This window comes from Telmatherina bonti (assembly GCF_933228915.1).
Source record: "Telmatherina bonti genome assembly, chromosome: 16".
In the NCBI taxonomy this organism is placed as follows: domain Eukaryota; kingdom Metazoa; phylum Chordata; class Actinopteri; order Atheriniformes; family Telmatherinidae; genus Telmatherina; species Telmatherina bonti.
Window position 1 is genome coordinate 19,400,454 of NC_136614.1, and position 27,315 is coordinate 19,427,768.

General features: G+C 37.6%; 2 protein-coding genes across 2 annotated transcripts in view; one reads left to right on the plus strand and one right to left on the minus strand.

Annotated features, from left to right (window-relative positions):
- The window catches only part of otofa (otoferlin a), a gene marked incomplete at both ends in the record, with an annotated part of 88,889 nt that extends 87,751 nt beyond the window's left edge, over window positions 1–1,138 (plus strand). Inside the window, one exon of the mRNA XM_079255090.1 lies at window positions 958–1,138. Within this exon, the coding sequence (XP_079111216.1) occupies window positions 958–1,138 (181 nt within the window). The remainder of the gene's footprint in view (window positions 1–957) is intronic.
- Window positions 1,139–17,067: 15,929 nt separating this feature from the next.
- ostm1 (osteoclastogenesis associated transmembrane protein 1) lies at window positions 17,068–25,873 on the minus strand. Its single transcript, XM_079256000.1, has 6 exons — window positions 25,438–25,873; window positions 25,040–25,154; window positions 23,190–23,287; window positions 22,990–23,100; window positions 19,771–19,936; window positions 17,068–18,072 (listed from the first exon to the last, which is right to left on the minus strand). Exons 1-6 carry the CDS (start codon window positions 25,837–25,839, stop codon window positions 18,017–18,019), a joined length of 948 nt encoding a protein of 315 aa, XP_079112126.1. The 5' UTR covers window positions 25,840–25,873; the 3' UTR covers window positions 17,068–18,016.
- Between the last annotated feature and the right edge of the window lie 1,442 nt (window positions 25,874–27,315).

A 27,315-nucleotide genomic window follows, 5' to 3' on the forward strand; every position in this document is an offset into this window, starting at 1 on the left:
AGCTCATAAATGCACCTTGATGGAAAATGTTAATAAATTCACATATATATATATATATATATATATATATATATATATATATATATATATATATATATATATATATATATATATATATATATATATATATATATATATATATATAACTCACAGTACTGCAATGACATGCAATACAGTCAGACCTTAATAATAAACATAGAGTAAAAGTATTCAACTTTTTGGCCAACAGGAAAAGACCTCAACATATAGAGGCTTTCATGGCATGTTGTGTTTGATTTTTTTTTTTTTTTTAGAATTCACAGGTGTATGTAATGAAATGGCACGTGGGTAAAGTGTTTTAAATCATGGGGCTGACTTTTCAGCTCTGAAGTTAAATTTAATAAACTGAGAATTTATAGTGGATCAAATAAAAAACTGTTTATAAATAGAAGTTTTGTTAGTCACATCTTCTCTGCATGCATGCTAATGATGACTCGGAGCAAAATGTAATTATGTACAGTGAAGAGATCGTGCCTCTAAGTCCCGCATTAGTTATCATGTGCAGGATGGGGAAATTGTGGAAAAAAAAATAGTGACCCATGGAAAGTGTGTTTGCAGATGTTGATCATTCATTCATCAATCCATCCACTTTTATCAACATATCCTTTCTGCAGATTGTAAAGCTTCTACTTTGCGATGTGTTTTTTTTTGCTTCTATAAAATTAAATTGGTAAAATTGTGAATTGTGAGCATGCTGTAGTGACAAATGGTTCTCACAAATGCAACACAGCTTTCAAACCACTAATGCCACCCTTCTCTTTCTGTCTTTCATCCCCTCACATTTTATCTCATTTCTTTCTCCATTGACCCCAATTCACTGCTCCTTACCATTTATTAACTCAACTTCGGATTCACTTGCATGCCTCCCTGACCATTTCTTTATTTTCCTCCTGTAAAACCTCCATCTGCCCTATCCAGTCGCCCAGACACCACCTTCCTGTGGTTCCTGAGCCCGCTGAAAGCCATCCGCTACCTGGTCTGCAACCGCTACAAGTGGCTGATCATCAAGATCGTGCTGGCCCTGCTGCTGCTCATCATGCTGGGCCTCTTCCTCTACAGCATGCCAGGCTACCTTGTCAAGAAGCTGCTGGGTGCTTAAGTCACTGCTTGGAGGAAGGGGAGGGGAGAAGCCAGATGAACAGGAGGGGGGTGATGCTGACTCATCTACAAGAAGGGAGGAATTGTTTTCTTCTCCTCAAGCCACTCTGATGTTTATTACCAGCTTCCACCTCAGCATTGAGAAGAAGGGATGACACTGACTGTTTTCCACCCAAGTAATAAAAAAAGTGCTCAATACTACAAATTAATCTGCAACAAGCCTCACATATCTGACTCTCAATATCTGGATTCCATCCTTGAACTGACTAAACAGCAATCATTTGCCACAAAGTACCCAATAGTCTAACCTTCCCTTGTCTAAAAATGTTACAAGATTGTGGATATTTATTTATAAGTATAACTTTGTTTTTATTTATTTAGTAAGTGGAACTGATTTGTGGTCAGATGATTGCAAGTACATTCATTTCAAGTGATGCTCTCTGATCTCCCATTATACTGCTACAGTTTGATATTGCTTAAGATTATAAAGGGACAAATATTTTATTTTGAGGTAACACTTTAAGCCTCCAATTTAGTATTTAGAAGTATTTCATGAACATTTGAGAAATGGTTTTACAAGTTATACACTATCTGCATACAATAAAAGTGACAGAGAGTATTTATGAAGATCTACAACATCTCAAAACTATTTCTGAAATGTTTCAAGATTGACAATAAATTCTAAAAGGGGGGATTATAGGAAAGTGTTACCTTCTTTTAAATTGTTATAGCTCTTGCAACCTTTGCACACTTATAAAAGAATAAGAACAAAAATGTATATTTTCCTAAAAAACTTAATGAGATGTAGATCAAAATAACCTCAAAAGGAACTAGGAACTTTTTGTTGGTTAAACTGCAGTATTACATATTAAATCCCCGGAGCAGCAAAGTCAGAGTTTGATCAAGCAATGTTTGCAAATAATTTAACTTATGTTTACGTCTTTATTATTACTATGTGGACAGTAAAATCCGACTTTATTTCATTTCTTATGCTGTCAGTGTTCTTCTGTTCTTGTGTATTTATCTAACTGCTCTGAAGTCCTCTGATCCGTGGTAAAATCCTCACCAAGGAACGCTTCCCAGTAGTGACATGAATTACTTGCAAATATTACTTAACCAGGTCTGACAAAGTCCTCAGAGTAAAAAACAAATGCTGAGCTTGTCACTGTTGTCTATAACAATCAAGGTTGATGTTAATATGCATGCATCATTGTGAAAACTGACCTGAGAGGTCATGTGTGTTGGCATGACTTGTGTTTTCAGCTCGATGCAGAACAAATCATCCACCCTGTCGTCCTTTATGTAACAGATGATGCAATGAGAATTTCATGGGAATATGATGAAAGTGCACTTGAGTGGAGTTATAGAAAAGTGGGTTTGAACAATCTGTCTCCACTTTAGCTGTATGATGTCCATTCCAACTTTACTAATGGTTGACCTCATTTGTGTTGCAGTCTTTGTTGGGGAATTGAATATAATTTTGGTTTGCACTAAAGTAAATTTGCCTGTTTTTACAATGAATTTGTGTATTTTTAATGTGTTGAACTATGTGCAATATTTTTAGTTTGTTTTGACAATTTGAAATAAACTGAATTCCATGAAAGACATGTTAAAAAGTGTTAAAAATGATCATTTCATATCAATTGTCACTGGAGCTGCGGTTTTTCCACCTCTTTATTTTGGTTCAGTTTCACTGATATCAATGAGTTGCGTTCCACTGCAACAAGGGGTCATTTCAGGTTAGAAAAAGACAAAAGCAAAAAAAAAAAAAAAAAAAAAAAAAAAAAAAGAAAGAGCTTTAAAAGTCATTACGATTGCCTGTTCGGTACTGATTAGAAAACCAGAGTTTTAAATGGAAGGTGAACACAGAAAGGAAGTTTCCTGTTGTTTGACTTGTAAATTTCTCTGTGCAGTCGACCCAACACCAGCATGTCATGGTTGCTGAGCCCATGGAGAACACTGTGTATCTTGGCCTGGAGACACTACAAACTGCACTGTATGGTGTTGCTGGCTGCTGCGATGGGTCTGCTCTTCCTCGCTCTGCTCTTCTTCTCTCTGCCCTCAGAGCTCAGCCGCAAGCTGTTCAGCAGTGCTGGGTAGTCTCAAAAACCACACGCATTCCTTGAATGTTTGATTGCTGTTTGTTGCATAGCAACTGTTATGTCTTGAATTAATTAAACTGTATAACTGTTTTCCTCTAGACTTGAAAAATGAGCAACTTCCAATAAAATGTAATTTTATGTTATGTTTATTTTTCAAAATGAATGCAAGACATTTTTCAAAGTATTCTTCATAAAGGCTCATGTCCATGTTTAGTGGGAATTATGGCTTCAGGTAACCTGTCGGAAAAATGACAAATGTATAATGTTCAATAAAAAGACATATTCATTACTATGTAAATAGATTATATTAGAGTCATAATTGTGTTTTAACTGGGTGACTAATGTAAATGAAAAACAAATGTTACTGTCCAGACAATGAAAAACTATTTATCATTCTCTCTCTCTCTCTCTCTCTCTCTCTCTCTCTTTGTATTTTCTATAAAAATATGACAAATCAAACAAACTCAATAAGTAACCTACCAACATCCAATAAATTGATAAAATACAATCCAAATCCTGTACGACAGGTGTCAGAGCTTGGTCCGCATTGCCGGTAGTAAGTCTGATTCGTTTCCGGTGAGGGTTGGACTCCGCCAAGGCTGCCCTTTATCACCGATTCTGTTCATAACTTATATGGACAGAATTTCTAGGCGCAGCCGAGGGGTTGAGGGGATCCGACTTGGTGGCCTCAGGATTGGGTCCCTGCTTTTTGCGGATGACGTGGTCCTGTTGGCTTCATCTGATCGTGATCTCCAGCTCTCGCTTGAGCGATTCGCGGCCGAGTGTGAAGCGGCTGGGATGAGAATCAGTACCTCAAAATCTGAGACCATGGTCCTCAGCCGGAATAGGGTGGATTGCCCTCTCCGGGTCGGGAGTCAGGTCCTGCCTCAAGTGGAGGAGTTTAAATATCTCGGGGTCTTGTTCACGAGTGAGGGAAGGATGGAGCGTGAGATCGACAGACGGATCGGTGCGGCGTCTGCAGTAATGCGGGCTCTGCGCCGGTCTGTCGTGGTGAAGAAGGAGCTGAGCCAGAAGGCGAAGCTCTCGATTTATCAGTCGATCTACATTCCTACCCTCACCTATGGTCATGAGCTGTGGGTCGTGACCGAAAGAGCGAGATCTCGTATACAGGCGGCTGAAATGAGTTTCCTCCGCAGGGTGGCCGGGCTCTCCCTTAGAGATAGGGTGAGGAGCTCAGTCATCCGGGAGGGGCTCAGAGTAGAGCCGCTGCTCCTTCGCATCGAGAGGAACCAGTTGAGGTGGCTCGGGCATCTGGTCAGGATGCCTCCTGGACGCCTCCCTGGTGAGGTGTTCCAGGCACGTCCCTCTGGGAGGAGACCCCGGGGAAGACCCAGGACACGCTGGAGGGATTACATCTCTCGGCTGGCCTGGGAACGCCTCGGGATCCCCCCCGCAGAGTTGGCAAATGTGGCTGGGGAGAGGGAAGTCTGGGCTTCCCTGCTTAGGCTGCTGCCCCCGCGACCCGACCCCGGATAAGCGGCAGAAGATGGATGGATGGATGGATGGATGGACAATCCAAATAATAAAAAAAATTAATGTATGAAAAATCATATACAAACTATTCAATTCTGCTTGCTTAATCTAAGGTGGATGATGACAACTGTTCTGTTAGAGTGGATGTTCTGTGGATGTGGCTACATTTCATCTTCTTGTTTTCCTGTGTCTGTTTTATTGATTATTTGGCTCCAATTGAAAAAAGAAAAATGCAAATCTTATTTAGTATCTTATCACTGCCTTTTGTTTGTTTGTTGACAAAAAAAAGGAAAAATTATTAGGCTGAATTTCAGGGTACTTGATGGAAAATTGTAGAACGGGCAGGAAAACGCATTTAAATTTTGCTTCAAACATTAGAAGAGTAAAATGTAGTATTGGCATTGGAGGAGAATGTGCTTTCTCTCATTTAAAGACTCCATCATTTAATCATTTCAGTAGGGTATTTGATCAATAAAATATTGCTTGGCAAAAAACAAAAGTCATTACAGGTTTTTAGACCTCCAACCTGATGTTTTAAAATTATTTCCTTGATTCACTGAATATATTGTATCTGTTTTGTTATCAAACAAACTATATTTTAATCTATTTAAGTGCTTAAAAAGCACTTAAATATAATTAAAACACACAAATCCATTTTACAATTTCTTACATAAACTGGCTTATAGTCCATTGAAACTTCTTTGTTTTTGTTAGGAAAATTGTACAGGGTTTGTTTTGATGCATGCAGAACAACAGTTCAATGCCAAAGCTGTATAAAAACACTCCTCATCTGGGTGTGTATTTACTTCAAGTTTACTTCTAAAGTGAGTCATGCCACCCACAACCATCTGAATAATCATGCTGCGAACATACCAAGCCAACATCACCTCCATGACCAAAGTATAATATAATAAACAAACTAGCAACACACCTTTGCGACGCTGCTGTAGCTTCATTTGCAGCTTTTTGTTCCTCTGGCTCAGACGCTCAATCTCAGGAACAAGATCAGAAATCTCTGTCAGCACTGCACTGGAAACACACAGACACACACACCAAAAATCACTCATATGAAACAGATCAATCCTATTTTTCTTTCCTTGTCACTTACTGGTATTGCTTTAGCGTTCTCTCCGCTGCATCCCACAGTTTGAGTTTGTCCTCAGAGATGATGTTGCCTAGACTGGCCCAATGGGATAAATCTTTTTGAGTATTCTGGGCCTGTGTAAGCCCAGAACTGGAAAGATGGTGGTCTGAGCTCTCCCTTCAAATGACCAGGATTGTGTTATTTTCAAATGTCCATAGAAAAGTGTACATTTTAAAGAGATTCATTCATTTATAATGGTCTGTGGTTTTACCTGAATCTTGTGCGCTGCTCCAGGAAACTTTGCAGAGCAGGTAAGATATGGTCAGGATGGATGAGATCAGAGCGGGAACTCGTCGTAGGGCTGGTCTCTGCTGTCTCTGCCATACTCCTGGACTCAGCACAAGTATCCTAGAAACAACAACAAAATAAAACTCAGATACAAGAAGTAGAAATTGTACTTTTCTAATGAGCAATAGTGAGAAATCACCCACTGCACTTTCTATCTCTTCACTTTCTCACCTCCGTCTGCTCTTTGTGCTGTTGCTCATATTCTAGTAAGAAATCAACCAACTGGGGTGTATCTTTAATGTTGATGCTCAAAACCTGGAAGAGAAAACAGCTCATCTGATAACTTCAAATTCTATCCCACAGAGATATAAATCCACTGTTAAACAGTGTCTGTGGAACTATTTGTATTAGGAAACGAGGAAAACAAGTGAATATGAACTCACATCACACAGCAAATGCAGCTTCACATTAGTCTGCTTCTCCTTCTGTTGGGAAGCCAGCACTTTCAGGACTTTAGGCTCTATTAGAAAGTCCTAAGATGAGATGCGAAAACATTTTTGTTATATACTTCTAATGTTTATATGCTAGTAAAAACTATTTTCTGTTTCTGATTATGTGTCTATATATAAACATGAATATTGAAAATGTGGCTAACCGCTTCGTCACAGAGTAGCTCCAAAACTTCCATCTGCTTCTTGCTGAAGAGATTCCTTTCCTCACGCTCTGGACTACTCTCACTATACACTGCTGTCCCTTCGCTGTATACTTCTGTGTCTGGACTATTACTGTCACTTTCCAGGCTCTGCCCAGATGAAGCATTTAATGCCCAGTGGCTGCATTTCTCAGTTTGTGACTGTGTCTGGCTAACTTTGGCAGCCAGTTTCTGAGGCTGGATGGGACCACTATTCTCCAAATAGGCCATCTGAGGCGGCTCCCAGGCGATACCAAGGTGCTTCATGCAAATCACAGAGTCTATGGTCAAAGCCCTCTTAGCTAGTTCCTTCAACTCTGTGTCAATCATTTGCCACATATCCTCATATGTTTTTGCATTAGCAACTGCAAAGTGCCTGCATGATGTGAAAAAACAAAAGAAAGAAAAAGATCACATGAAAGCGTTAAGTATTTTGACACAATGTCTGTATTAACTTGAATAAGCAGGTTAATTATGGCTTACTTTATTTGCTTCTTTAAACATTCATATCTCTGGATGTGACGTTTGTATTCTTCAGACAACTTACTACCGTGCTTTTTAAAGTTTTTCTCTCTTCTGATGTATTCTTCTTTATTCTTTCTCAACTCAGTCTCCAAACTGAAACAAAACACTGTTGGTGTTACAGTAAATATATAGTAAATGTGTGTGCTCCAAGGAGGAAACTTGCTGTACCTGATCATCCTCCTTTTAATACCAGCCATCAAGGCCAATTGCTGTTGTGTCTTTTGCATTTGTTGCTTGCTTTTCACTACTGCCATGACATTGTCAATGTGGTTGTTACGCTTTCTGCCTTGTACCTTCAGAACCAAGAATAGGATTTAAGGCCTTAAGACAAGTCGGCGTTTGTAGAAAAAAAAACATGAAACAGTCTAAAACATTAACACCACTGAAAGATTAAATAGAATAATATACATTGGTTGTTGTTCCAGTAACATCAACTACAAACTATCAAGCAATACATTATTGGAGTTTTTCTGAAATTTGTGTAAAAACCTGTTTTTGAGATTTGGACATTTTCTTGAATTTACGAAAAGTCTCAGCTTTCATCTGGCAAAATTTCTCCTCGGCCACCTCCACTTTCTTTCTTCGTTCCATCAGTATTACAAGCTAAAAGCAGAGAAAGAGTCATTAGATACAGACTTGATATTTAGACAGAATAAACAGAGATTTGGTTAAGCCTTTATTTGTGTGTTTTAATTATTCTGACCTCGTTGTCCCAAAATTCTCTCATCTCTTCTTCCCATTCTCTAACATCTTTTGCAAGCAAGGCTTTAATTTCCTGCTGATGAATTCTCTGCCAACAACACCAGCAGGATCATTAGTTGCATTAGTAGGAATGTAAACATTTAATATTCACAAAATCTGATGGCTTTTCGTGCCTTCTGACGAAATCCAAAGTGTTGACCTGGTTATGGAAGCTATGATAAACAAAAAGGTCTAATTAAATCCAGAGGAAGACTAGACTGTGGGTCTGCGTAATAAATCATGCAATAAACTCTATGTAATGGCACCCCTCCTTCACACCTTCAAATGCACTCAAAACAATTTGAAACAGATTCTTCATCAAGCTCAAGGCCTACCTCAGTCTGTTCCAGCTCCTCTCGTTGTGCTGCCGTCAGCATTTTGACCTGGTCCTCCATTCTCTTTTGCATTATGTCAATCTCCTTTGCATGCTTGCTCAAGCTATTCACATGGCGTTCATTTACCTGTTTTATTGCCTGCTCGGTCCAATATGGTCAATGTAAAATAATCCAAGAGATAAAAAGGAAAAAAAAAAAACTGTTACTCATGTTGTTTTAGTAATTTAGCTTTGATTGCTTAACAGCAACTGAAACATGTCATCACTAGACCAGTAGCTGGACAGAGTTACCTGCTGTATCTCATTTATGAGCGCATACTTGTCTTGTATGATAGAATCACACAGCTGCTGCTGTTTTTTTAAGGTTTGCTTCAGGTCTTGATCAGTCACACTCTGGTTAAGTTTTGACCAGAGTCTTTCAAGCTCCTTAGATGTTTCCTCACTGGACTTGAGATCATTCTCTATCAACTCTTTTCTGTATAACAACAATGGTGTTTTAAAAGATCCGAGACATAAAAGGATAAAGGTGGCGTTGTGATTCACAGAAGAGGTAGGTTGACCTAGGACACAGGTTGTAGAATTTAAAAATACTGTTACCTAAGTCTTTGAGCTTCTTTCAACTGCGGCCTTCTCTTTACAACTTCAGCATCAGCAGCAGCTCGGGTATTGGACACCAAAGTTGTCAGGTCTTTCTGCAGGCTGATCAACCTCTGCAGAGGGATAATAGGATTAAATGTGTAATGTTATCTGATCTGAATGTAAAAAAAAACAAAAAACAATTTAGCCAACTCTCTCTCTCTTTCTCTCTCATATATATATATATATATATATATATATATATATATATATATATAAATATATATATATATATATATATATATATATATATATATAGAGAGAGAGAGAGAGAGAGAGAGAGAGAGAGAGATAGATAGATAGATAGATAGATAGATAGATAGATAGATAGATAGATAAAGGCACTTGAGAAATCAAAGAGCACAATCCTAAAAGTGTTCCTAATTGGTCCATGTGATAGTGGGCTCTCTGAAGCAGGAAGAGGATGGCATCTTCAACTCCAAGCCCATTACAACAAGTAAATTTTAATGGGTCCTGAAAGGGGTTTACTTGCTTATTGAGGTAGGTCAGCAAGGGGTCTCTCCAACACTTTCATGATGTGAGATGTTAGGGCAGATGTTAGGGCAGATGTTAGTTATTTAGATCAGATGGCTGGAATACATTACATACAGCAAGTCCAATGATTAATTGAGATTGCGTAATAATGGGAAAGTGCTGTTGATGAAGTCACAGAAACCACCTTATGACTCCCCTTGTCCTCTTCCTCATCTTCTTCTTCAGGAGTACTGCTTTCCACCTTGACCTTCAAGCTGAGGTTTTCTGTACTCTTATGAATGGAGACCCTGTGAATGAATATTGTTTTTCAAGATATTTAATACATCACAAAATTTAAAAAAAAAAAAAAAATCCTCCATCCTTGAGAGCCAGTTGCCTTTTCTCCTGAGGCAAATGCCCTTTTTTTCACCGGCTAGCCACTGATGTAAAACGACTAATCCTGCTCCCAACACCAAGCTCCGCTCCTAACTGGTTTACTGCTCTACTGGTCGTAGACCTCTCACATCTGGGTCACCCCCTTGTGTTATGTAATTTAGCACCAACAACTCTTTTTTTTTTTTTTTTTTTTTTTTTTTTTACAACAAAACGTATAGTTTTTCAAAGACAACGGGTCAGACACTTGTTTTCAACTATTAAGGTCTAGATGCATTCTACTTTATTAGTATTAATTAGCATTAATTGATCATTCATTGACCATAAAGCCATTTTACGTCATATTAACTCACCTTCACTACCAGGATGGGGCGCAACATTGTAAGACATGGCTAAAAATCAGGACCATAACATAACAAGCAGTCATTATTAGTCTTTTAATGTCGCCTATGCTTTTCAAATGGCTTTGATACAACTGAGGCAGAGACATGAAGTGGACTAAGTGTGAAAACATGACATGAACCAAATAATGATCACTATAAAGGATCTGCATTAATTGCTGATCATTTAGCTGGAAATTGGGCAAGCAAAGATTCGTAAACTAAAAAAAAATAAATAAATAAAATAAAATAAAAAACAGACATTTTATTTTACTGAAGTATGTAGGTTACAAGCCGATGCAAAAGATCAAACGTGTGTTTTCCAATAGGTTACATCGTTAATTTCACAATAGACAATATGGACAAGTCCTTGTGAAACTACTGGTTTCTGCTGTAAACAAAGTTGTCCCTGCAAACCAGTTAGAGGAGTTTGCTGCTGGAACAGTGTCGTTGACAGCAGCGGCTTTTCAATAACAAAACAGCATTTACCACTGGAAAAAAAAAAAGGACAACTACCGCAGCATCTGCCGCTACAGGATCGGCAAATGCCATTTTTGGCATTTCGGCGTCTCTCGGGACTTCGGGACGTAGGGATTGAGACATAATTCATATTTACCCGTCTTCTTTTTGATTTTCGGACAACACGGGCGGTTCTTGTGCTTCATCCCGATCTTTATCAGCCTCTTCCATATTTAAGGAATGTTATTTTAAAGTTAATGGCAGAAACAAGTTGTGATGTAGCTCAATAGAAGCTTCATAGCGGCTTGTTTGGTAAACGTTGCTATGGTGACAGAATAACGAGAGCGGCAAATGCTACCTTTAAGTTTCCTCGGAAATTTGAAAGTTCACCTCCCTAGTTAAAAGAAAATAAATATTATTATCTCATTATAAACTCCCATGTTTTTCTTACATGCTCGATTCAACAATAATGAATGCATTTTTGGTGGCATTGCCTTCATATTTAATGGTGTTGCTTATTAGACAGAAGCATGATACTTAGAAAAAAAAAATCCACTTTTACGAAACAAAACCTGACTCTGAACTACATCATTAATGTACTTTTTCAGAGCTGACTTTAGGTGGCGCCATGATCCCATGAGCAAAAAAAAAAAAATCAGCTTCCACAAATAAATATGATTGAAATTTTGAATGTTTCCCAACAGCGTCTTTTAAATACATGTAGATCCAGCACAAACACCACAAATCAGAAACATAAGCTTAACTCGCACACAATCTGGTCTTCCTAATAAACATAAATCAGAACGAACAAATGTCTCCTCAAGCTGATAACAAGATGGGCACTGCCTGGCTGGAAGCACAAACAAACTCCCTCATGGGTCAGATGTTTTTGCCCTGAAGAGCGACCCCCCATCCTTCTTCATCACACCTCCTGGGGTATCTTGCCGCTCTTTTGGCCTCAAGCAGCCCTGCCTGCTGTTTAGCCACAAGGGATGCAAGTCAGCCAGCAAAAGTTTCTGACATATGATCCAGCATATGTGATGTCACCAACAGCTGACTTGTCATAAGACCATTGAGGAAAAAGGAGGGGGAGTGAGGAATAATTGAGGAGAAGGCCTTATTTTCAGTAGAGCTGGAACTTAGAGTGCTTTTGCATCAAGCTACTGAGATTACAAGCTGAATGACTGCTATTAGAGAGTGATTCTATAATCTATCATAATACCATAAGCTAGGGCTTGATAGACTTTGACCCTACTCACAGGTGTATAACAAGCCTCATTCACTCTGCACACACTCTGTAAGAGATGGTGCATGTGTATGTGTCTGTGTGTGTGCTAATTCCTACCCCCATGGCAATATGTTTATTCCTCGTTCAACAAAGCATCATATTCATCACTCAGGGGTTGAGAGGTGCATAATCTAAGCCTGACCTTTAGCCAGTTAACTAACTGACAGCTTAGAGTTTTGTTGGGAAGGCTTGCATAACATTGAAAGTCCTGACTAACAACATTTGCTGCTTTTGAACATGGGATGTACTTTACAGAATACAGAGAGGATAATTGCAGAGGACAGCAGAAAATACAAAGGCATTTAGTCTAGAGGAGGCCATGACCTCGTCAAAGAAATCGCAAAACGTGAGATTTAATAAATGAGATTTGATAAATGAAAACAGAAGGCCAGACTTCCAAACAACATGAAGAGCATCCTCTAATACTTCAAAATATGAAATGTACTGGCCTTGTCTCAAGGCAACTTGTGCAAATGAAAGTATGTTATTGCCATCTGTGCATTTCAAACAGAAGCACAACATAACACTGTTGTCTAAATCTGTAACTGCATCATTTCAGATTGAATTCTTAAGAGGAGCGGCAATATGAGTAAACACAGATGTGGATATGCAGAGACAAATGGTATTACAGTGAATAACTGAAATTATACCTGAATGGTTCAATCGCTTATTTTTGTAGTAAATAAAATCACTCAAGGTTTGTGCAGAGGAGGCCACTTCTTAGTCTCTTCCAGTTAGCATTTTTAAGTGTTGATATTTCTTTTAGCATCATTTTTTTTTTTTTTTGCATCTGTGTGTGTGTGCGGGTGTGTGTATGTGTGTGTGTGTGTGTGTGTGTGTGTGTGTGTGTGTGTGTGTGTGTGTGTGTGTGTGTGTGTGTGTGTGTGTGTGTGTGTGTGTGTGTGTGTATGTGAAGTGTGTGTTTTATCATCAACAGTCATTGGTTCAGCTTTAGTCATCAAGCTTTAGTGGTCTCCCCTGAGCTTTAAATGAGCCAACAAGTTTACATGAAGCGCAAACTATGAACTCAATACAAGATAATGAGAGGATGTATAAAAAAGAAAATTTCATTGTACATTTAAAAGTTTCCATACAGTACACATAATTAATTTTAAAAACTGACAACTGACATGGTAAACTGTAAAAAGTAATCAAAAAATTATTTAAAAACCAAACTAAATGGCATTCATACAAAAGGTGTCCTTACCCCAAATAACATGTAATACAAGGAGATAATGTTTGAAAACTGCTGATACACTGAAAGTATGGATTATTGCATTCAAGATTAGTAAGAAAATAAAGTCATGCAAGAACTTTAATGCCACAAACTGAAAATGGCAAAGTCTGCAAACACTGCATGCATATCTCCTTTTTGTGCAGCGTTGAATTAACAGAGATTTCCTTGTACCTCAGCACATTTTTTTTCACTGTAATCCATTTAGGATCTAGACCAGGAGAGTCAAGATCAGGATATAGGAGTCATTTTTCAAATATTTTTCTTCCACATAAGTAATCACCAAAGTTAGAGTAGTTGGTTGTTTTGGTCAGAGGGCTTTTTTTTCCAAGCTGCTTCTGGGGTGATTAGGTGAACATTTTTTCACAGCATAAGATTATAATTAGTGCTCCACCCCCACCCCCGACCCCCACCCATACCCTTTACAGTTGACTCATCAAGATAGTAAATAAGCTTCCCCCACTGTTGCAGTATGTGATGAAGTGTTGCAGATAAAGGGATGTTTCACAACGGAAATGAACATGTTTTCTTCACAGCTTACAAAGAAAATTGTTCTTTTACTTCTGACAGTAGTTAGTGTCATATCTCCTTCTTATGGTGAAGTATCATGAATCTGTCATTGTTTAGGAAATGTAGCCCATTGACAATTAAGCTAAATTGAATTATACTGAATTGATTTTTTTATTGTTTTATTTTATTTTATTCTTAGTTTTACATTTAGATTAAAAAATAATTGTCACTCTGACACTTTCCCTAAAATGAAAGAAACTGTGAAAGGCTCTTCGTACATTCCCCAGTCCTCAGTAATAGATCTATTTTAATTCATAATCCATTGAATATGTTTATTCAACATGTAAATATGATATGAATTAATCAATGTGCTTTATTGGTGCTTAAAAGGTGATTTTTAGTATCACAAAAGCATTTCTTAGTCAGCCTGACTTACAGTTTTAAAGTGATACAGTTTAAGCATAAATATGTATGCAAGTGTGTGTTTGTGTGAATGTATGTGTGCGAGTTAAAGCATGTATAGGTATATATTAGTTTGAATGTAAACAAGAAGAAATGTTCAGTGTTGTACAGTTTGGCAACATTTGGACTCCGTGTGAGGCTTGAGATTGAGGTTACTTTGTTATCAGGTTAGCAATTGTAATTAAATGGAAATTTTTGTTTGTTCTACTTTTGATTAAACAGATATAATTTTTTTTTAAAAAGTAAACCAAAGACATTTTGAGCTAATGAAAAAGTATTTTTCTTTAAATAATGGCTTGAAAGTCATATAGTATTTCCACATAAATTTGATAAAAGATGTAAAATAATTGAAAATGCATCTACTCCCTCTCCTAAATAAAAGATTTGCATTTAAAGAACGTTAGCACGTCTGTGTTGCTACAGTCATATCATTTTCCATATGCTGTCACCTATTTAGGCGGCACAACAGAGCTCTATGGCCAGACAACATACATTTTCCTTGAGAGTTAACAGTGTGGAAGGACTTAGAGATGATAGCATCTGAACTATGATAATAATAATAATCCCAAACTATAAATTGTAATGTAGTAAAGCCCACTAAGAGCAATCATTTTCTGACCACAAAATATTGGAAAATTAATGCATTTTCAGAAGATAGGCATCTTTGTTTCCTTAAAAAGTAACAATAAAAGCTGTGCTCAATCATTCAGTATTTTCATGACCTTTAGTAACATGGGTATAAAAGAATAGATAGATAGATAGATAGATAGATAGATAGATAGATAGATAGATAGATAGATAGATAGATAGATAGATAGATAGATAGATAGATAGATAGATAGATAGATAGATAGATAGATAGATAGATAGATAGATAGATAGATAGATAGATAGATAGAATTTTAATGGGCTGCCTTTAAACTCTTTTTAATAAATAAAGAATCTCAGTTGCTCATTTCTTCCACTAACTTTCGCCTGATATCCACCAGACGTTCAGTTTTTCTATCTATCCCCTTTTCACGTGGAAATCTCCGGTATCGACTGAAGTTTTCTTTTCCCCCTCTTGACTTTCAGCCTTGCTTAAAGATCCGAGAAGGACCTTGTACAGTCTATGGTTTAAAGCTGTCATTCCTGAGCACCGGGTCGTGGCGCACACGAGCCGCTCAACACCCCTCCTGTCCGGGAGCGCAAAGGACAAAAGCCCGTGTTTCTATCCGCTCTGCTGGCTGCAACTGGATCATATGACTCGGCACGTCCGTAATGCTCTTAATTCTGCTGATGGCCAGCAGTGGCTGCGCTCCATAAGACCAAAAAGCCAAAGGAGTTTAACGGATGTGTTGCTGCGATTATTCGACCAAGTATCTTTATCCCGCGTTTAGATTAGCTGCTAATGACGGAGAAAAAGCCTCGTTGCAAGAAACACATGGCCACGTAACCCGAGAACAAGGACCATTCCTGTGAAAAGAAACAGCTTTAAATTCAGTAGTTTACAGCAGGGGCTCCCTGGTCGCAGAACCGGGTGCCACTGCCGTCTGCAGAAGTTTTAAATGGACCAGAACACACTTATCAACACATACAATATAGGGATTTAAGAAGCACCAGTGAAATGTCAGGCTAGTAGTCCTATAAGGAGAAGAACTTATGGAGTAATTACTGGAAAAAGATTAATGAATTGTTATTAACAGCTTTACCTATCAAAGGTGATCTTAAGTTGTATCTTGATGGAACTGAAATAGCTCAGAATGTTAAAAAAAAAAACCCAAAAAAAACTATTTTTTGTTAAAGGAGCCTATCCATGTGACATGCAAGTCATCTAACAAAAAGCTGTAAAGCATCCATACAACCTTTTTGAAAAGTTGGGATATTATGGTTAAACTTATTTTTTAAAAAGTATGTTATGATTTGCAAATCATTCAAACTCTGATTTATTCAGCACAAAACATGGAGAACCTATAAGGTCACAAAACCTATAAGCTCTTGGCCTGTGCACTGAAAAAAAATCAAGTCTCAAAAATGAGAGAATTTGGCATGACCACTTCCAAATAAGAGTTTAAATATTTATTTAGTCAAATCAGTAAGTTTTTCTCCTCATAAATCCATTCTAACCTAACTGATAAGATGACAGTATTTCTCAGTCCCTTATATGGTAGAGTCTGAATTTACCTCTGAAGGGACTCCCTGAACACACTCGTCTCTTTTTTTTTTTTTTATCCAGTGCAGCCTTACTTAAAGGTAAAAACAAACCATGTTACCAGAACAGGCCTTTAAAAAAAAACAGCCTTACTAGGTGTGAGAGCCTCTTTTGGTTATTACACCCTTTCCAGTTCTTCCACCTTGTTAATTTTAAATGCATTTTAGGCATCAAATTACAACTCAGTTTTCCACAAAGCAACAGCATTTCTAGGTCCCCACATCTGTCTCTCTAAGACTGTGTAACTCCGGGTTTGAACTCCCTCAGCACCTTTAAAAAAAAATTTTTTTTAAATTTCTGTTTATCAATCTTTTGTAATATAACTTTTGTAATGGTTTTGTATATTTTTGTAATGGTGGTTTTGTAAACCACCTAAATATCTTTCAGATCTTTTGTCTGTTGACTGCATTATTTCTTGCTGTTTGAATTGAGAACCTGGAACCATGTTACTCTAATTTGTATGCATATAAATGTCTATAATGAAAAAAAGTTAGAAAAAAAACAGTCTCTTAATTCTTTTCAGTTAAACTCAGGGATTAAAAAGATTAACAATCATAAATGATAAATGCAGAAATGTTTGCTCTTAGAGTACAAGTACATGTTCAAGACAAAAGAGAAGCATTTATTTGGGTTCATGAGTTCAAAATTAAGATTTATATTACTCAACAGCATATTCATCAACTCGGCACTCGTGACTTTTAAGAAAAAAAAAATCAGATACTTTTAACAAATTAAACATCAGTGGGAAATGACAAAAAAAGCACATTAAAAGCTTTATGCAAGCACAAAAACACACTGACAAGAAAACAGGTAACATCACTGTGATACTTTGGAGTGCTCTTACATTGTGAGTTATGTCTTTATTTACTCCCTAACCCACCAATGTGCACTCCCCCGCTGCCCCTTCTTACAGCAGATACATGTCACCACTAATGGACATCAAGTGCTTCCTTTTTGTAGCCCTTTTCTGGACATACATTAGAGACAGAAAATCCATTTCTCCTTCCATAAATAGAGTACATACAGGCACAAACGTGCACGCATACACACACTGGCACACACACACTGCATTCAAACCACTCACTCTGTCCAGTGACAGCAGGATGCACTAAACAACCTGAAGCTGCTTAACAAGTTAAAAAGGAAGAAGAAGCCAGAAGAGGATTGGGAGGATGGCGTGCAGAAACATTAACCATCTGATTAAAAGTTTGTAAATTTCCGGCAAATTATGTTTTGTAGAAGAACTTGACAATTTTATTACATACTTCACAAAACTAAACAAGGAAATCCAATTTTGGCAAAGTTTAGTTTAATCTCTCCCAAAACCAGATTAGCAAACTCATTTTAAAGGATATCACAGTAAACATTTAGTTTTACCAAAGGCTGTTACAGTGCATTATACCAGTGTGTACATTTTAATATCAGTTCAATATGTTTTGATCGTTGTACTCCAAATAGTTTTGTAAGAAAAAAGAAAACTTTAGGGCAGGCTTTGTTGAGTCCTCTACAAAGCCTCTAATGGATGTCAGAGAAACCTCTGGAACAAGATGGGAAATTTTTCTCTGTGTCACATTTTTGACACTTTTGTCCTCTTCAGCTCCGTTTGTCTTGAATGTTCATCAGCGTGGTGTAAGACTTAGCTCGCTTGGCTGTAAATAGAGAACAATGGGTCACTATTCAGACATGGGCTGACATGAAGATCGCTTACATTTTTGTAAACTTGGGTTTATTGTAGTACTTCTAGTCCAAGATGTTAAATTGTTTAGCTCATCATAAGCCAGAGCACTGAAGGCATCATTTTATACTCACTGTACATTAAATGTACTTTGTCAATTTTAAGACAAGTTTACCATTTTCAAATATCTAAATAAAGGAGAATATTTCAGATTGTGGTCTAATGATCTTGAAGACAAACAGGTTTTGTCATGTTTTTGACAAACATGATTGTCTGCAATGACTGGAACAACAGAAATATGTCAGAAGGCAGCGGTGTTGGTTCTGGTCCTCAAGGGCTATAATCCTGCCATCACATGTGTTGGTGCAGGGACCGACTGAAAAAACCGACTGTGACCTTTGACACCACTGTCATAGAGGGAAACTCAACTTGATGATCTGGCAATGTTTAGCTGACTCTATTTGCTAGTAATTGTCACAATCTTATTCATACATGACAACAAATATGATCGCTTTACTGGGCTTAGTATTTGGCCAAATGTGGCCACAGCTGTTCAACATCTACATGGTCCCACTTATTAAAATAATGAAAACAACAAAATATTTTACCAATATTATGCTGAAGATGCACAAATCTACACAACGATCTGACCAGGGGACAGCAGGCCAATCCAAACACTGATCAAATGCATTGATCAAATTAAAATAGGATGTGCCAGAATTTTCATAATGTAAATGAATATAATGATTTAATAACTGTTTTTGGAACCAAGAAAGAAAAATTTCATGTCAGCACTCAGGTTCAAATAGTTCAACAACCAGAAAATCAAGCCAGAAATCAGGGACTAACCATGGACTCTGACCCCAATTTCAACATCACATTAAGAAAGCTATGAAGATGGCTTATGTTACCCTCGTTCTCAGATCTTTACAGTGGCTTCTGTCTGTCAAATAAACTATTTAAAAACTCTGTCAGTCTACAAAGCACTAACTGGTTTAAAGGCCAAACTACATGCAGGATCTTCTGGTTTGTTATGAAGCAACCAGATCACTCAGGCCATCGGGGTCAGATCTACTTTCTGTTGCAAGAGTCAGAACTAAACATGAGCAGGTAGCGTTCAGTTTTTATGCTACTCACATGTGGATCAAACTCCCTGAAAACTGCAGGTTAGCTGAAGCTCTCAGCTGCTTTAAATCAAGGTTAAAAACTTTTGGACTTCCTGCCTTTTATCAAAGCAACTGTAAATTCCTCACACTAACTTATTTCCCATAGTTTATCTCATTCTGTTTGAGCTTTTTAAGTTGGTTTTTATTCTACTTTTTAATGCTCCCTCTGCAACCCACTGTAATGTTTTCCATGTTTTATGTAAAGCGGCTTGAATTGTCTTGTACATGAAATGTGCTATACACGTAAACTTGCCTTGCAGCACACACTGCGACAGGTTTAATTAGTTTTAGTTCCTTCACACTCTGGAAAAACCGTCAAATTTTTCAAGGCCACCACCATCCACCCCCACAATCTCACAAAAAAATAAATCCTGAAACCTTGTCTGATCCACAGCCAAACCCCAGTAACACAGTCAATCCCCCTTCCTATACAAAGACCCCAAACTCCTCAAAACCCTGTCAAAAAATCTGTGTGTGACAATGGGCGAATTAAGCTGGTTACTCACGGTGTATGAGCTTGCGTTTCTTTTGTTCAGAGTGAAGGAAGCTGCTCAAGTAGAAGATGATGGGCAGAAAAAGCATAAAGCTGGACACAGCAATGACAGGAACCGTCTCCTCCCGAGGGACAGAACAATTGAAGGTCCTACTCCAGAGACTCCGGGTCAGATTCATCTGGAAGGAGGCAGTAGTAAACTCAACAAAAGCCTCGACTGATGACGATACTAAAACTCTGACACATCTTCAACAAACAGTCTTTACTTCATCTCAAGAGATATTCTGCATTTGTGTTTGTTGTGGATTCTTGCATTTGAAATTCACAAAGTCGCAAGTACATTTATGAAGCACAAAAATACACATACACACTGCAATACCAGCTTTAGGAGCAAAAGAAAGACATTTATGCAGCTGTGTCTTTGGATAACTGTTAATCCGATATTTATCACACTGGTTGGACCATCTTCACTTTTATCAGCCATCCCAATGAAATGTCAGAGAAAGAGATAAAACTTGAACAGGAGATGTACAAATCAGGAGACATATATACATTGATGCATCATATGATAAAAAGTTGTTCATTCAGCATTTTTGCCACATTAGCCAACATATAAATAATGGTTTCCTTTAAATTTCCTTCCAAGTCTAAGTCACTTTGGTCATTATTCAAAATTGTTCATTTTCAGTCACATGGACATATAAATATCTCAAATATATATTTTCCCTTTAAGATATTGCTCTCAGTTCAGTAATGTGTTGCCAGTTTGTTAATATTAACAAATATGTATTTATAATTTTGCACAGGTTTACAACAGAAGTCACAGGAACATAAATAGCAGCATATGAGAAAAATGGAGGAAAAACTGAGGACCACAGCTACAATCATCTTCATGAAGGAGAGAGCTGCGTGTATAATGTAACATTGCAGCTTTTACAATAAAATACATGTCTCTGAGTTGAAGGCTGACTACTTTAAAGTAAAGGAGACTGAACTCATGCAGCAGAAAATCAGCTCCCTCTAACATCAGATGGCAGAGCCAAAGAAAGCAAGCGCACAGCAAAAGCTTCTCATTCAAGAACCGAAGACCGGAAAGTTGAGAGCTACTGCTGATCAGCCAAGGACCTGAGAGAAGACATGACAGGAGACGGTCACTCAGCTGGAAAAGCTCAACCAAGATGAAGAAAAGCAAATCAGAGGGGCTCCACTGATGCTCATCTTGATGCTCTGGTCAAGCTGAGCAAGATGGAGGCAGCTCTGACAGAGAGCAAACTAGTCTGCAAAACTCTTTAAGCCGGGTACACACACTGGCTCAGATGGAAAGTCTTCAGAAAAAGTTCCAAAAATATAGGAAGCTCAACAAGGCAAAAAATACAGCGAAACTGGGAGATGCTTATTGTTAAAGAAAAGATAAGCAGAAAGAAATGATGACAACCTTTACTTTATGTACACTGCCTTAGCTTCTTTAAGTTCATCAAATGTAATAGCCTGACCTTGTCCAAAACCTGATAAACCTATAACAAATATAAATAAAATGTTTAAATAACCATTCAAATAGCCATATAAAATTGGTAAGAAAGTATTCAGATGGAAAAACAACTAAAAAATGCTCTCAGACACATTTGCTTTAAGACCAGACAAAGGAGAAAAGCCTATTAACCACTTTTTTTTTTTTTTTTTTTTTTACCTCAGTCTGGTATCAGACTGGGAGTGGATTTTAGATTTTAATATCAGAGGTAAAAAATACCTGTGCACTATCCAAATTGGATTTAAAAGTAATTCATTTAAATAACTAATGACTTATATAAAAGTTACTGTAAGCTGTGATTAGAACATGTTCTTCTTTACACCATCTCACTTGTGCAAAGCAGGCTGCAACTCTTCTGGCTGCTTTTGATAACCTGCATTACCAAAATATAAAGATGTCTACTAAAAACAACTAAGCTACATGAGCCAGCAATACTTTTAATAAGCTTTAATGTTCCACGACTTGTGGATCACATGATGTTACAGGGATATTTCATTTGTATTTTGTTCAATTTATTTGTGTGCATGCTTATGAGAAGTCTGTGTCTCCCCTTTAGTAAACAGATTTAAGGGTCTCTGTTACTTTTCTATTAGAGAGACACTCTGAACAAAGTTGATTCATTTCAGCCCCAAAGATGGGAACTTCTAAAACCTGATAATTATCCTCTGTAATATTTTTTTTTACATATGCAAATATGATGTGAAAGACAAGGTAGCATTTTCTGTGGATTTATTTTAATTATTGTTATTTATTCAGTTTTGTTTCATTTATTTTTGTTAGTAATTTTTATTTATTATGTCAGTGTGGATTTAAAAGAGTAGTTTGTTGACAGCTGGTGGTTTTTATTCTCACCATTTGTAACTTTCCGACTTTAAAAAACTAAGAAATTCCTGAGTGGAATAAAGGTGTAGTGACATCATTTATGACCATTTGTAGAGCCGTTGCTGGCCCAGCAATGTCCCTTAGCTTTCCAACTCCTGCTGGCTTTCATCACGCCTCTTGACATTGCAGCTAAGTTTCACTTTCTGCACCATGTCACACACCAGCGCGCATTAACACACTGACCGTTTTGAATGTGCACTGTAGCTGATTCAGTAGAAATGAAAGAGAATATTATCGGAGGAAGAGAGGAAAACAAAGAAAGAAAGAAACAGAGCAAAAGGTAACACAAGAATTAACACAGGACTGACTTCCACTGTCTGCAGAGAGCTCACAGTTCAGGTAGGACGCAAGATAGATGCTGTTAGTGGTGCATCACTGATCTCTCAGGGTTCTGAACTGCTTATTTTACTCCGGCATTTACCTAATATAGTACTGTTCTTGTCACTTATGAGTCTTGTCCTTGTCTCAGTCTGGACAAGGTTTTGGTGTTGGAAGCAACACTAGCTTCACAACTTCCTCATAAACTGCTCCAAAACTGAGCTAAACGTTTTTGCACTTGGTAATCTTTACAGATGCTTCTGATAGCATAAATGTGGTCATAGGAAGGTGTTCTTACTGAAACCATGTAGGCTCGTGCACATGCATGGAAGACTTCACGATCCCAAAATCTATGTCAGGAAAAAGAACCTCCAAACAGATGCTATAATAAGAGCTATGTCAGTATTACCAGCAGCTTGGGGGCCGTCCAGCAAATGAATTTCTCTGCAGGAATGAGGTTTTTTTTTCTAAATAAAAAGACATCTCTTCTCATTGTATACTTACTGAATCTTCCAAGTCAATACACAAAATGTTATCCTTTTCCATTTGGCTGTACAGCTCATTCAGGCCCTTATATGTGTTCTTACAGTTTTTGCACAGCTCGGTGTGGTTTCCCTGTACGAAATGAAGACAGCGATCGGAGTTAATTCATCCAAATAACATCATCACAGCCAAACAAACGATATCACCTGAATCAGTCATACCTGCTTATACTTATCAAAGCAAGAAAGAGTTTGATTGAGAATGGCCAGAAAATGCAGCGTCCCATTGGTCAGGCTCTGGAACTCTGTAGTGACGCAGTCTGCTCAACAGAAAAAAACAATTGTGTTAATATGCATAAAAATCATTTTCACCTGTTTTCCCAAAGATTTGACCTAATTTGAGTTCATTTATCAATAATTAGATTAATAAAAGCTAAAGCCAGATGTTACAGAAAAGAAAAATGCTGAAACAAGTGATTGCTAACTTTTATTAAAAAAAGAAAAAAAACATATACCTTGATTTTGTGTACTGTTGCATTTTCATTTTTTAGGATTTTCTGCTTTTTCTTTATTCAGTGTGTCAGTTAATTGACTTTCCCCCTTGTTTGTTTGTGGATTAGTGCTCAGAAGCCTTAAGTTTAGCAATTGATAGTTATGTTTGGATTTTGAAGTAAAAAAAGAGTAGAGATTGTGAAAAAGAAAACTTCTTATTTTGATCATTCTCAACATAAAGAAATGCGGGATTTCAATAATGCTAAGGATAACAGTGTCCTTAGTTATTATTGACTAAAAATAATAATTACCAGTACCAACTACCGATTACCACAGTACACCGTCCAGCCAATCAAAACAAGTTCTGTCGTTAGATATGTTAGGTATGGTGTTAATTGTTAATCAGAATCAATACAATGACTGAGGCTTTGTGTTTGTAGATCAGAACCCTCAGCCTAAAAAAGGTGAGGTCAAGCAGCTCATACACTCTACGTAGACTATTTGGAGAAACCAGTGCCAAGACATAAAGTATATTTCAAAGAAACTTATGGGCTAAGCTGGCACAAGCTAGGTGGAGAACCAAAATTAAAAATTTAAATGTTTCTTTTCTTTCACTGTGACAGCATAAAACCAGATTCTGTAAGCACCAATGTTTTCTTTTGATGATTAAACTGTGAAACATATCAAATTACTTGGAGACATTTTTCCATCAAAAATACCAAAGATGAAACAGGTATGCAATTATTTCTTCCAAAGCCTCATAAAAACATGTTTTTGGTTGTTTTTTTTTAACTAATTTGAAAATGTACCATTTATCTGTGACATAACACAAAGCAAGTCTGAGAAATCCATGTCTTTTATGCATTCCTCGCAAGACAACAGCAGCAGAGCCTTCCTTCAGACAGTGGTCTGACATTAGGATATCTGGAATTTACATCAGTCTGTCCTGATTGTTTATCGATATTTGTGAGGTTTGTTTTGATTGTATTTATAGTACATCATGCTCATTTGGTGAGAATATTATCGGCATACTTTATCTTCCCTCTTCTGCTCCGTCACATGCATCCTGCCACAATGCAGAGCAACAAGCACAGTATGAAATTACCTCAAAATACTGCAGAGTTGCACAGAAAAATGAATGAGAAGAAATTAAATTTTTAAAAAAAAAATGTCTTTAGTTCTTGAACAATACAATGCTGTAGCCCTAAACCATGTCATTATGGTGCCCCAGGAGTACTGATTCTTTGTGCTGATACTGTCAGCCTCAAATGCAGCTTTAGCCACTTCTGAATTTCAGTTACCCAGTTAGTATTTCATTCTATTTTCAGACATTTTTGATCAAATAAATAGGCAATTAATTTTCAGATCAATAAAAATAAACTGTTCTTAAGTGGAGAATCTAACTAAATATTTATGAATGATACAATCAAACAATTGCTTCAGTGACTTTTCACGTGCCTTGGTGGACTATATTTATGAATAACACTAGATATTTAGATGGATGGATGGATAGATGGATAGACAGCATAAAAAAACAGTAATTATTATTAAATCAGTGTCTATATCTGTGATGGACTTACGTTCACAGGCTGAACTTTTCCAGATGTCTTCCAGGTTGCTGTACAGCAGGTAAACCAACATCAGCCGATCACTGTGCAGAAGGCTGTAGCTGCAGCTCACATTACCAGGACCCATCTGAAGACATACATGCACAGCATCATGCATTCAGTTACTACATGTGCAAACATGTTGATATCTTTTCCATTCTGATAAAACACATCAGCTGACGTGCTTCACAGAGCTCCTGACTTCAAGACAGAGAAAAAGCTGCGTTTCCTCAAATTTCTCATCCACATCACAAGACTCGTGACTGACTACATGATTGCGCATAAACACGGCGTGTACTCTGAGCAAGTTATATATAGACTCATTGCTCTCAGTTTGAAAACAGAAAAGATACTTTGAGTTTATCACGTACCTGGTCGGATGAGATGTTTTTGTATATGTCGACGAGGCTGCCATAACTCGAGTAGCATTTCTGGCACACTTTGACAGGGCGTGCAGCAGGTACCAGACAGTTCACATAACTAACATATCGCTGACCAAATACGTGGAGCAGTTCACTGCAGTACTCGTTTATCTCAAGGTCCTCTGGAAAGGAGGACAGTAGATTCAAGGGTGCTAAAGTGTCCAGAACAGGCTTGAACACCGGAGAGTTGTCCACAGCGGCAGCACTTCCTAACGGGACTGGGTTCGTTGAATCTAAAGAGGAAAGGTTTTCCAAGAGGCTATCCACAGGCGAAAAAATATTTATCAACAAAAGTATGAAAAAGAGACTGCGCTTAAGTAGCGGCATGACTGAAAACAAAGAGATGGACATCTCTGCTGATGGCTGTCACCCCAAACAACCCATGACTTCCTCGTTTCCAAACGACGTAATCATGTGACTGTGGGGATAATCTCGCGAGAGTTCACAACGGGGTTATTTTTAAACTGATCTGAATAGGACAACAGCAGCTTGCATTAAGCCTGTTTTTTTATTATTATTATGAAGTCAGCTATTTTCTTTAAAAGGGGGTCGTGTTATTTAATTTCCCCTGGCTTGTCTTTTCATTGGTTACAACACAAACCTATAGTTTTATCCTACAGATTTATCGTGATAGACCTTCTGTAGGCGACCTAACAGCATCAGTCATCCAGACTTCTGAGGAAAATACACGTCGAAGACAAACATCACAGCCCATATCGTGAAGAAATTACATTCCCAACAAATTTCATATATATTGTGATGTTAAATTATTTACTTTTAATAATCACCTCATGTCAAAATCTACACAGGCTTTTGTTTGTGTGTGTGGGTTTGTTTTTTTTTTTTGGTTTTTAAAAAAAAAAAAAAAATTCATTTAACATGTTAATTTTTTAGACTAATAAGATGAAGTGGAATATTTACATGATTAATCTATTTATATATCCATCTTTCTATCATAGGATCGTTTAGACTTGGGTATGAGTCAATACAGTTCCGGTGAGGTGTTAAGTGCACTGATGGGGGGGGGGGGAAGGCCATTTCTCCTGCTCTCCTCATTATTTGCGGATTCTTGACACCATACAATTTTGCAATGTGCACTCGGCACGAAGCAAATAATCACAGAGTCAAGGTAAACGATTTGGGCTCCAATCCTGATTGTGATAATTGTCAAAAACCCCCTCAAATCAAGCCACCGCAGTCAATGGTCGTTAATGTGAAATTAGTGGCTCTTGATAACTTGCGGGCCGCATCAATTCCGCAGTCATCAGAGCCTAATGAAAATAAGCGGGGAGAGAATGTGCACAGCATTAGCGGTCTATTCTAAAGCTGCGCTCAGCTCCTCTGATAACTCTGGCCCCTGATGCTCCTCTCTCTGCACATGGCACCGGCAGCTCATTAACTCTTCTTCTCCTGACCAAAGTTCACCTAATTGTTCAGATGTTCTCCATCCCTTTATTATTTTCCAGAAGGTGGTAACAGCATAAACTCTTTACGAGCTTTCTGTTTGGTCGTGAATATACATTTCACTCTTTAAATATACTGCATTGGAAAAGAAAAAAAAATCATTTCCTTTTCCTGTAGGTTACATTTATTGAACTGAATCAAATTTTGAATGTCCTCTACTAAGAGGATTATCATATAAGTTCAAATCGGCATATCATCACTATCTGAGATGACCAGGTGATGCATTCATTAGCATAGAAAAACCAAGAGGACAAAAATCACTAATTAGGCCCAGAAAATTAAAGGATGTGATTATGAGAGCCCTTCAGGAGCCCCGCCTTGGAGGCTTCTCCTGATTTAGAGCACTATATACAGATGAGAGTG

What these genes read in the sequence shown, in the direction of transcription:
- ostm1 (XM_079256000.1), bottom strand. Translation starts at nt 25,839, where the DNA reads ATGTCCATCTCTTTGTTTTCAGTCATGCCGCTACTTAAGCGCAGTCTC. An exon ending in GAAAAGTTCAGCCTGTGAAC is followed by an intron (nt 23,288 to 25,039) that starts GTAAGTCCATCA and finishes TCTGTTGAGCAG; the next exon opens with ACTGCGTCACTACAGAGTTC. An exon ending in GAAACGCAAGCTCATACACC is followed by an intron (nt 18,073 to 19,770) that starts GTGAGTAACCAG and finishes CTCTATTTACAG; the next exon opens with CCAAGCGAGCTAAGTCTTAC.